At 45.2% G+C, this 12,413-nt stretch overlaps 1 protein-coding gene across 1 annotated transcript in view; it reads right to left on the bottom strand.

Annotated features, from left to right (window-relative positions):
* SNTA1 (syntrophin alpha 1) overlaps positions 1-12,413 on the bottom strand; it is a 45,413-nt gene that overhangs the window by 7,876 nt on the left and 25,124 nt on the right. The window contains exons 3-6 of the mRNA XM_018555356.1: positions 6,945-7,146; positions 5,797-5,983; positions 4,462-4,592; positions 1,052-1,248 (exon numbers count right to left, since the gene is read on the bottom strand). Coding sequence (XP_018410858.1) covers positions 1,052-1,248; positions 4,462-4,592; positions 5,797-5,983; positions 6,945-7,146 — 717 coding nt within the window. The remainder of the gene's footprint in view (positions 1-1,051; positions 1,249-4,461; positions 4,593-5,796; positions 5,984-6,944; positions 7,147-12,413) is intronic.

Raw genomic sequence — 12,413 nt, 5'->3', positions numbered from 1 at the left:
ACAACGCAGCACCCAATGATTTAGCAACCAATCACCAAGCAATCTGATCTGTGATCCTCTGATGGAAGACTATCTGGCACTTCTTTGATTCCGACAACGCAGCACCCAATGATTTAGCAACCAATCACCAAGCAATCTGATCTGTGATCCTCTGATGGAAGACTATGTGGCACTTCTTTGATTCCGACAACGCAGCACACAATGATTTAGCAACCAATCACCAAGCAATCTGAACTGTGATCCTCTGATGGAAGACTATGTGGCACTCCCCTGATTCCGACAACGCAGCACTCAACGATTTAGCAAACCAATCACCATGCCCGAGCGTTATCAGGTTGGGCTGGGAGTAAGGTGCATAGACCTGTTGAAACTAACAATCTTGGGCAATTAAGGAATACAGGCAAAGTAAGTATTGACCCCTTTATGATGCCTCCTTTAAAATGTACCTGTATGTTTCCCATACTAGGCAAAGTAACAGGTTGACTTTAAAGGAGGGGTCACTCTTCAGGTTGTGCTGGGAGTAATGGGCACAGTCCTGTCTAAACTTACACAGGAATCTTGAGCAGCCTGGCAGCTGGATAATGCAGGAAAAGTAAGCACTGACTCCTCATGGTGCCTCCTTTAAAGTCAACCTGTTACTTTGCCTAGTATGGAAAGCATAGAGGTTTACTTTAAAGGAGGGATCAATAGGAGTCAGTGCCTACTTTGCCTGCATTCCCCAGCTGCCAGACTGCCCAAGATTCCTGTGTAAGTTTCAACAGGGCTATGTACATTATTCCCAGCCCAACTTGATGAAAGATCCCTCCATTAAAGCCATCCTGTTACCTTGCCTAGTATGGAAACATACAGACTGACTTTAAAGGAGGGATCATTAGACGTCAGTGCTTTTCCTCCTGCCCAACTTGACAAAGGATCCCTCTTCAAAGTCTAGTATGGGAAACATGCAGGTGCACTTTAAATACAAAATGGTTGGAGTAATATGCATTGCATTTTAGGGATTAATATAACATAAAAAAGTCGTGTGGGCTGTTTTTAGCTGCACTTGTCTCACCTGTAGTCACCTCTTGTATAAGCTCAGCTGCATTGTGACATCCATCTACTAATGCCCGGGTCCACTCCGCCAGCTCTCTAGGCATTGTCACGCTAAACAAGTGAGTTTCCACCCCCTTCTGTGTGCCGGAGCGAAGAGCAAAGGCCAGCTCTGTGTCGTATTGCAGTGAACTCTTGGGGGGCCCGGAGTGTACAAGCCTGTGAAGGATGACAGAAACATTATAGCAAATTAACCACTTTATATCTGGAAACAAATACAGTGATAATTGTCCTCTGTTTAATTATTAAAGCTGTACCCCAAGCTTATTATACAGAGATGAAATACACATAATGGGGGCTGTATTACCGAGCCAATCAAACAGGCCTTTGCGCTATATAGTGGTAGATGTAAAGCAGAGTGTACAGTCAGATTGTAATGTGTATGGTGAGCTGCAGATTTACAGAGGCTATAGCAGTATTCCTAAAACCTGTACAGATACTTAGAATACGGACCCTGGCTAAAATATCATCTCATGTATGTATTTAAATCTACACTATTATGTAAAAAGAAATTCCAAAAGCAGGTCCCTGCAAACAAAGTCGTATTGTGTTTACCTTTCCGGTGGCCCAGGTTTCCTACTGTCCCTCTGTTCTACAGCCTCTGCCAGAATCTGCGTCATCTGACACTTCCAAAAATGTCTTCTGTCCCTCGCTAAGGTTCCATCCTACTTGGTAAACTAGGGGCCGGAGGATGGAACCACAGCGCAGGGCGGGGGACATGGGCATCCGTCACTCCCTGAATTGTCAAATGAAGGTTCTGATGGAGTCTGTAGAGCTTCACCAAGTGGAGGCAGGAGACACGGGTCACCAGGGAAATAATTATAATACCTCTTATTTTCCAGGAACCTGATTTTGGGGTATTATTTTGGCCATGACCATTTTGTTTTAATAATATCAGTGTTCGTTTTAAACTGCAGATATCACTGTTGAATTTGAGTGTTCTCGATAAAGGTTATTTTTAAGGAAGCACAATACCTATAACTTTGTATAACAATGTAAAAAAGCATCACTATAGAAAAGGAAATAGTCACTTCACTGTTACAGAGGTGTATTCCCACAACGTTTAGAGGCTCCTAGGCACTGAATAAATATAGTTAACATTTTCAATCCTGCAGTCCACCTAGGGGCATGTTTAATATTAAAGCACACTGAAAAGGGTCATTCATATTCATGCCATTGGTGGTGCACTTATCCCTTATGACCACTAGGTGGCAGGAACGTTATTTGAAGACAAGTAATAGTAGAAGCACCTTTAAAAACGTATTTTGAGTTTTTTCAGTTGAATTAGAGAACATGCCTATATATATGTTATGTGTTCCCATTCACACAGCATACTTCACATCAATTATTTAAAAAAAAAAATAAATACTACTTACGTTTCTAGTTGTTTCTTTGGAGAAGGTTTATATATAGGACCCTATAGGCAGCTTGTATTCAGTGGCGTAGCGAGGGACGGAGGACGGAGCGTGCCCGGCGACGGAGGAGGGAAGACGGCGGAAGAAGAGGCGGACAGGTAAGGAGTGTGACCAGCCCACCTGAGGGTGACCCTGCAGAGCCCACCATAGAGTCTATGGTGGGCTCTGCAGGGTCACCCTCAGGTGAGCTATGTGGGCTCTTCAAGGGGTGTAACTAGAAATCACAGGGCCCCATACAAAATTTTGCTATGGGGCCCTGTGATTTCTAGTTACGCCCCTGCTTCTATTGCTTAGAATAAGTGGCAATGTACAGCTAAATAATTTTTTATTTAAAATTTGCATTAACATACAATGTACCGCCTAAGCCTTCAGATCTTTAACCCTTTGATAGGACAGACAATCCTGCACATCTTGTTTATAACTGATGAGATCTGCCAGCACAGTACAAGCAGGATTTATCATGGGAAACATAACTCCCCTGCTCCCTCCTTATCATTACATAGAAGGGAAAAACTACGATGTTTCAGTAAGGAAAAAGGTAAGCAGCAATTTTTTAATATTTGTAATTTGTAGTTGTTGCTGTAGGTTTTGTTTTGTTATTTTTTAGTAACTTATGCAATGTGAATGATAACATGTAACAAATGTAAATTGGGTGTTATTCCAATTTGGTTGCAAAGTGAAAATACACTTTAAGCTCTGAAAGCTCTCAATAGGTTTAATTCACAAAGTTTTAAAGGGAACCTGCATTCAAAAAGTAAAGATTTCCCATGCTATAAGGAAAAATCAAGACATTTCAATGTACCCTGAATTAATGAACCATTAGCTTTAAAGTCATCCAGAAAAATAGCAGCACAGTCTCTGTGCCTAAGCAACCCTGTGCCCTCAGCCTCAGAGCTGTGAATCTGCAGTGTGAGATCTTGGGCACGGTTGCCTCTGAGTGCTAGTCTCAGGAGATTTAAAGTGATATTTGGTGAAGTCACTTTTGTGCTACTCGCTGTTGCTGGAGAGGAAGCTGTACCTGAGGACCAACAGTGCAAGGATCTCCCTTCTTCTGCTTCATTCATTCTGTGGAGCTGTACTTCCTCCATCTCTCCTGCTGCTTCTTGATCATTACCCCGTCACGAGATCACCAGTCATCAAGTGGGTGGCTCTGACATGAATAAGCAAAGGCCTTCCTCTACCAACATGGCCGTCTCCCACAAAGATACCGTGCAGAATAACGTGTGGTAAGTCAGTGATAGGGAAAAGATGCAGCACCTGATGCTTGAGCAGCCAGTCATGAGGCATGGGCACACATGTGAGGGTGTACCCTTAACCCTGTGGAGGCTCTGATCCAGTGCAGTAATCTCACTCAGCGTAATGGGGTGGTGGGCAGTCAAGCGGAAGGCATGTGCCCTAAAGAGAACCTGAACCCATAGTTTTAAAGTCATCCTGAAGAATAGCAGCAGTCTCTGTGCCTAGGCAACCACGTGCCTTTAGCCTCATGGCTGTATATCTGCAGTGTGAGATCTAAGGCACAGCTGCCTCTGACTGCTAATCATAGGAGATTTTAAGGTAAGATTTGGTAATGGGGTGGTGAGCGATCAAGCAGAAGGTATGTGCTACCAACCCTAAAGTTAACCTGAACCAATCCCCGAGCAGCCAGTCATGAGGCATGGGCACACATGTGAGGGTATGCCCTTAACCCTGTATAGGCTCTGATCCAGTGCAGTAATCTTTTTCAGGGTAATGGGGTGGAGGGCAATCAAGCAGAAGGCATGTGCTACCCACCCTAAAGTGAACCTGAACCGGCACTTTCTAATAGTTTTACAAATACGTAGGCAAGACTAGAACCACTCCTCCTTGCACAAGCGTAGGAAAATTCAGGGGCATACTTTACCAATATGCATTCATGACAGGGCCTCTTTATTCCCTGGTACAATTTATATACATTTGTATCATGCGGCTTACCCCTTACCTGGTGGCAATGAGCGGGTGGCAGAATGCTGGTTTACTGAACCCGTCTCTGGTGTGCGGGAGGCTGTTGTACAAGAGGAAATCTTTCTCTGTAAGAATGGCCACAAGGTTCCTCTTTCCCTCTGGTGGCAGCTAAAAGCCAAGAACAGGAGAAAGAAGGTGATTAATATTGCCTATTAGCAGAGGACCTCGAGCACAGCACTTGCAGCAAACCTACCACGCAACAATGGAAAATATCTCATTAAAGTGTATCTAAAACCTTAGTTTGGATAGCGTACGAGAAAGATAAAACCCAAGATTGGTTTTCTATTTGTTTCCTATTGGGGAGATTTACCTCCACTTCCTGTCTTATAGACACAGCAGGAAGTAAGAGAAAATCTCTCCAAATAAAAGGAAAATCCACTCTTAGATAATTGTCATTGGAACATTGGAAGATTTCTCCTTTATTCTTGTTCTGCTGTCAACTCAAAATTTTGGATTACCTGTCACTTTCAGTTTCAGTGACAGTGGTAACTAGTACAAATGTAAACTTTGTTTGATAGTTTGTCCTCATATCAATACTGATGATCTTCTCCAGCCTTTTCTAGCCACTTCCTAACTACATGCACTTGCTCTAGCATCAGCTGCCCTGCACAGCATCATTGCTCTGGACCAGTTTCTTGATGGGGACAAGGGCGGACCATGCCTGTGCAATGCGTGTCAGGAAGGCCCCTCCTTTGAAACCATTAGGCGGAAGGATGGGGCGTGACAGGGTTGAAATAACTTTTGAAATTGTATTACCTAACCCCAGGATACATTTTTATTTCTTGAAAAGGTCGCTGTTAAAAAAAAAATTCATACTGCAATACTCCTCTTCAGTCTGAAGCTGTTCCCAGCAGTACCTCTTCTTCACCACATGATGTCCTCAGTCTTCCTGGTTGAGCAATGGCCATCATCACTCAACCTGGAAGATTGGGCACACAAGGTGAGGGCAAGGAATCATAGGGGAGGGGGGGGCGTCAAATGGTGCCCTTCATTCACAGGGAACTGGAGCTTCTCTCTGCATTCATGAGGATCACCCAACCTAGAGAAGACCGGCCTACAGACTTCGAAAAAATACTAGGACACAAAAGCTACAAATTATAGCAGCCAGTGGGGGGGAGGGGGGGGGCACCAGGGGGGTTGTTGGTTTGGTGGGGAGAACATACCCCAGTAAAGCTTATATGGTAATTTAGTGATTGCATTTACTGGCTTTAAGAAAACTTTTGAAGTCTGTCCTTGCAAATCCTTGCTGAGGCTGTAGGAGCCATAATGTCACACACATACAATCCTTCTATCTTCAGGACATGTCTCCTACCTGTTCTGTCAGCCAGCCCATGTGTTTGACCTCCTTGGCCAGGATCTGTTTGATTTCTTCCCGGACTCGTGGCATCAGAGCGCTGACATTAGTGTGAATGGCACTGAACCATGACTGGGCTGTCCCTGCATCCTTTGCTCGAAGGAAGAGAACATCTCTACCGTCTGCAGAACAAATCTCGAGATATCTATAGGAAAGTAACATAAAAAGACAAACAGAAATGCTGACATCTGAAGAATCCCTGAGATAATTATAGATCCACCCCAATCCTGCCTGTATCAGCCATCCAGGTACACCTCTAATGTCATCTGCTTGCTGGAGAAGTCAACTCAGAGATGGAACCCAGGACTGTCTTGGGATTTTTGGGCCAGTATGTATTCTACACTGTATTAATTGTGTACTCTGAGATGAAGATGGAAAAGATTGATAAACTATTGTATTGTGCTTATCTTGACAACTTTAGTGCTACAACCCAAGCCATTATTACTAAGAGGCACATTCAGAATCAAAAGATTCTCACATTGGCTCTTGGCCTCCAAACATCTCCATAGCATTCTGCATGAACATGCGTGAATACTACTGCCAGTCTGTGAAGGTTCTTATTTGTCCAGGTCCATGGTATAGCTAGTAGTAATTTGTCATATCCAACTTAGTCTATGGTGGGGTCAAATTATGCTCTAAATAAGAGGTAGTAGAGTTACCTCTTAGTAGTTGGTTCCATTCAGCTTGGCTTGCTTGGTAATGTTGAAGACAATGCAATGCTCATCCAAGAGCTCAGAAACAAAGAAGCTGTGCATGTATGAGTGGCAAAATGCCTTCAACATTACAGAACAAGTCCAGCTGAATGTGACCAACTACTATGAGGTATCTCTATTGCCTCTTAAGTAGAGCATAATTTGATCCCACCATAGACCCACCCAGCCATAGTTCAGGTTTAAAGTCTGAACTGAGGAAACAATTTGTATGAGTGGAGAAAGGTCATCAACATTACAGAGCAAGTCCAGCTGAATGGAACCAACTACTATAAGGTCATTCTATTGCCTCTTATGTAGAGCATAATTTGACCCCACCATAGACCAATCCACCCATAGTTCTGGTCTGAGCTCTGAACACAGTTTGTACTTAAGTCAGACATCTCAACCCCTTACCTGAGCTCTGGGTCAGCAGGCAAGAAGGTGCGGGAAACATAACACATCTTCAGCGGAATGCTCTTCCCATCCTTTACATCCCGGGAAGGCAGAGCTGGTGAACCCCTCTTCTGTGGCAGGACTGGCGGTACATTATCCCAGCTCCCTGGGCCACCAAGGTTAGGACCTTTGAAAAAGGAGGATATCTCCTTCATGTACTTTACTGGGGAGAAAACACAGTGCAGACAGGAAAATTATACATAATGCACATAATTCTGCAACACACAACAGCATGATAATAAGGTCATTAGTATTTGAGGGGAATTGCAGATAAACAAGTGTTGTCCTCATTTATCAGTTCCCGAAACAAGAGCTGTCTGAACTGGCCGTACACAGACTCAATTTTGTCTGTTTCCTGCTGACTCGGTCGAAAGTGACGCTTTATTTTTACGTGCTGACACAGAGCACCTTTTACACAAAATCCCATGATGAAGCCGCCTGTTTGGTGGCGAAACATGTCGGGAACACATTAGCACTTTTTAGTGGTGGGCAGCCATGCAATATATGTGAAGTAGAATTGAAGTGAGGAAAGAGGGGAATGGAAAAATTTTAAGACTAAGAGACTTGAAGAGATGGTTAGGAGGGCCCTAACCTGTCTATGGTTAGGAGGGCCCTAACCTGTATATGAGTAGGAGGGCCCTGGCCTGTCTATAGTTAGGAGGACCCTGACTTGTCTATGGTTAGGAGGGCCCTGACCTGCCTATGGTTAGGAGGGCCCTGACCCGTCTATGGTTAGGAGGGCCCTGACCCGTCTATGGTTAGAAGGGCCCTGACCCGTCTATGGTTAGAAGGGCCCTGACCCATCTATGGTTAGCAGGGCCCTGACCCGTCTATGGTTAGGAGAGCCCTGACCTGTCTATCGTTAGGAGGGCCCTGACGTGTCTATGGTTAGGAAGGCCCTGGCCTGTCTATGGTTAGGAGGGTCCTGACCTGTCTATGGTTAGGAGGGCCCTTACCTGTCTATGGTTAGGAGTGCCCTGGCCTGTCTATGGTTAGGGGGGCCCTGGCCTGTCTACGGTTAAGAGGCCCCTGACCTGTCTATGGTTAGGTAGGCCCTTACCTGTCTATGGTTAGGAGGACCCTGACCTGTCTATGGTTAGAAGGGCCCTGGCCTGTATATGGTTAGGAGGGCCCTGACCTGTCTATGGTTAGGAGGGCCTGGACTGTATATGGTTAGGAGGGCCCTGACCTGTCTATGGTGAGGAGGGCCCTGACCTGTCTATGGTTAGGAGGGCCGTGGCCTGTCTATGGTTAGGAGGGCCCTGGCCTGTCTATGGTTAGGAGGGCCCTGACCTGTCTAAAGAGATAGATATAGCATTGCATGGCACCCACTGTAGTTTTCACTATGTTGGAAATATAAAAATAATTTAAAAAAGTGAAAATAATATTCACTTTTTTTATTACGTACCAATGGAATCAATCTTTTTTTGAGTGGGTAAAGCGCTACAGAGGCACTACCTTTCAGATTATAATTTTGACAGTTAGCTAATCCTCCAATGGCGACTCCTGACTGCGCGGCAATCCGCACGGTTTTGTGCACAATTGCCATGCGAGTCGCCAAGATGTGAACCGATCGCGATGTGGGTGCCATTATTTTATGTCCTTCATGTAACACATTGCTTAAATGTGAATGGACCCTTAGATTTTGGGCCCTGTGCCTACCAACTACGGATGTCCCAAGCTCTTGGCGGATAGCTGGTGCCCCCTGTGCATGTCAGGGGGTTAATTAAATCCGCCTTCGAATGTCTCTGGGTGTGACAATGATCAAACAACAGCTGGAAGTGGAGAGCGCTCACAATCTGGTTACAATAACTTACTCATCTCAGAACTATTTTCATACGGAAAGTCATCCCACTCTCGTAAGGTCAAAGTCTTCTCTTTTTTTTGTTTCCAGCATATTTTCATCAGCAATTAGAACAGTGTCTTACTGAACATAAAAATGGTTCATAGGAACATAAAAACAAATGGAATTCAAAGTGCTACAGACTCAAGGCCCAATACAGAGAAGCAACTTACAACTGTTTCTATGCAACACTTATCCAAGCATTGCGGATAGGTATTACAATGATGTCTAGGGGTAGCTGTTCAAAAACTAAACATATGGTGGTGCTAAATATGATCCAAATTGTTCTTCCAGGTAGAAGAAATATGTGTATACTGTATATATTGTGTGCAATCATTCCATTATCTTAAAGTGATATAAAAGTCAAAAGGTTTTTAAGCTATTTCAAATGCTGATGAAATCACTTACAATGGATGCTGCTCCTTGATTTCTAAAAGTTTTACAGGTCTATTCATAAAAGGGTGACGAGTTTGGAGAAGGCAGGAGAAGGGAACAATCTAGGACAACATAGCTGATTTGGAAAAATTATCCAGTTCAGCTCACTTTCCAGGTCAGCTATGTCGTCTTAGATTGTTCACTTCTCCGGCCTTCTCCAAACCCTCCACCCTTTTGTGAATAACCCTGTTAGTTTCCTGCAGAATAAACTAGTCCCCTTAGCACTGATCCTGATATCCTGTTTTAGGGTGACTCCTTTCCCTTGCAGGGTCCTATGGAATCTCTCTTGTGGGTGCTAGTAAGCTATGTGTGTCTCCAGGCAGGGAATGACACTCCTCTACTCCTAACTTCTCACTTCCGCCTTCTCCAAGTTGGCAGATAGACTCCTGCTGGAGACTGCTCTGCCCCTTGTGATCTTGTACTGGACATGAAGTTCAGGGAAGCTGAGCTGAGAGAGTCGGAGCTGTTTGGAAACATGATGATGGAATTGTTTGGGCAAAAAATTTATTGAAATGCTTTTCTGGCCAAAGTCTATTTGTTTGATTTGGATTTATTATTGAAAAAATAGTTTACTTTTAGGGCTCATTCACATGGAAATCAGCCGGCACGTACAGCTCCGTGCTGTGTGCACGGCCGTATCGGGCAGCTCCTGCGAAGTGCGTGTGATTAGTACACAGCTCCTGTCCTTCTCTATGGGACTACGTGGCCGCACGCCGCCCTACGCTCACCCGGACCTGCAATTGGGGTGAGCGTAGGGGGCCGTACAGCCGCGTAGTCCCATAGAGAAGGACGGGGGCTGCGTACTAATCACACGCAGCACCATGTCCTTGCCGGGAGCTGCCCGATACGGCCATGCACACAGCACGGAGCTGTACCTGCCGGCCGATTCCCATGTGAATGAGCCCTAAATGTCTATTGCCTGGCCATAAGTTCACTTCAAGGCCGCCTTCACAATATGCTTGCATGCAAATCAAATTTATTTGCGATAGGTTGCCATAGGTTACCGCAACAGATGTTAACACATGGTAGCATGTTCATTTCAGTGTCATTCATGTAGAGCGGCACCCCAATGCACACAATGCTGTCAATGCGCCTGCGCTATAGTGTACCACAAGACAGCTGTTGTGTGTTGGCGGCGTGCTATGGTGAAAATGCTGCAGTTCTGGCTTTTTGTGCTTTGAGATGCAATGACAGGCCATTTCAAATGAACAGGCGCGCCTCAAGGTGTGAAAATGCACAAGTGTGAAAGGGTCCCTGTGTTACCTTTCCTTGATGGACTTACATGCTATGCACCAAGATCACAACAAGTCTCTGTGTTACATACGGCAATCGGTCAGGTCACTGCTCTGCTGTAGATTTAGACGGCAAATTAAATGATCTGACCGCTTGCTATACAACGCACATGTACTCTCTTTTCTCTAGATTTCGACATGTGTTTTTATCAGACTGATCTACCAAAGAGTTAAATCTTGGCTTCTGGCAGCTGTGGAATTCTTTAGAGTCTTCCAAGTGCAGTCAGGTCAGTTAAGCGGTTCACAGTTCACTGGGCAGAAGTGTCAGCTCTTCCCGTCTCCCACACACACATCTGACTCAGAGCTGAAGTTAGAATAAGGTAATGGACGACTTTACTGTAATCACCGGCACTAATCGTGTCATTATTCAGTCGCCTGCTTCTGCAAGCCAAGCTGGCCACACACATGGATGTGACTCTACAATCCCCGTTCAATATTCTTTAGGATGGACGCACACATTATAATCTGACTCTACATGCTCTGTACCATCTTCTTCAAAGTGGACACACATCAGTGGCATAACCGGTGGGGTCACAAGGGGGGTGCGGCCTACACCTGGGTGACACCATTGCAGGGGTAAAGATGTGCTAGGAAACTTTTTGCTGTTGTACTGTATGAAGCCCTTCCATGTGCACCTTGCTTAGAGCTGGTTACAAATTGATGAGTGTGTTTGCCATTTGTTTTGCTTGACTGATTTGGTGCAGTGATGCATTGGGGGTCTCAGCTGCCGTTGTGATGTGCGGGGGGGGGTCCTTTGTGCGTCCCCGTGCCTTTAAGGAGGTTGGGCTTCCTCTTGACAAGCCTGCACCTAATTTAATCTTTTGCCCCATCCATGTGCTCCAAGATGGAGACTCTCATAGTTGAGAGTTAGCACCGCACTATCTAGAGGTGCCTTGGCGCGGCGGTGCGGCTTTCACATTTTCTGCAGAAGACGTGTATCTAAACCTCGGTTTTTAACCTTAGCGGTGAGACAAGTTTTTTTGCATGCCGGCTGGCGAGTGTGCTGGGAAACTTTTTGCTGTTGTACTGTATAAAGCCCTTCCATGTGCACCTTGCTTAGAGCTGGTTACAAATTGATGAGTGCGTTTGCCATTTGTTTTTCTTGACCATTGCAGGGGTGACACCAAAATGACTAACAGTCATTTTGGTGTCACACCCCTCTAAAAAGTCAGTGGACCGAGAGCCCGGCAGTGCCAGGAGAGAGAAGGGGACCCAGCGGCATACCTCATCCCGCCGGGTGAACGTCCCCTCCTCTCTCTGCCGGCATCCATCACCAAGATGGCCACCAGCAGGTGTCAATCAGAGGGTTGCGCATGTGCGATGACGTCATCGCGCACACGCGAGTTGACGTCACGGGCGATGACGACACGGTGGGGTGTCGCCTGGTCTGGAGCAGACTAAATCTGGAGCAGCTCTGCATGGCAACCAATCAGCTTCTCTCTTCAGTTTGCTCAGGTAAGATTTGAAAATGAGAGAGAAGCTGACTGGTTGCCATGGGCAACTGCTCCAGATTCAGTCTGCTCCAGGTTTTGTAAATCCCCTTCACTGTGTTTGAGCAAAAATTGATTTTTTTTTTAAATGTTCCTAACATGAATAAATTAAAATTTGCAAAAGAAATGGGGTGTGCTCCTTTAGTAAATCAACCCAATTGTTTGCAATAGCACGGGGGTAGGCAAGCTCGGCACCACAAATCCCATCATGCCTTTTCCTCTGGGAGTCATGCCTGTGGCTGCCAGAGTCTTGCAATGCATCATGGGACTTGTAGTTCAACAACAGCTGGAGCCCTACAGGTCTTATCTGGAAATTAAATATCTGTTGAAGGAACTAAGTAATGAGAATAATTCTATAGAATATCAACCC

The sequence above is a fragment of the Nanorana parkeri genome, unplaced genomic scaffold (assembly GCF_000935625.1).
Source record: "Nanorana parkeri isolate BGI_ZX_2015 unplaced genomic scaffold, ASM93562v1 scaffold193, whole genome shotgun sequence".
Lineage (NCBI taxonomy): Eukaryota > Metazoa > Chordata > Amphibia > Anura > Dicroglossidae > Nanorana > Nanorana parkeri.
This window is presented reverse-complemented; position numbering and strand designations above follow the sequence as displayed.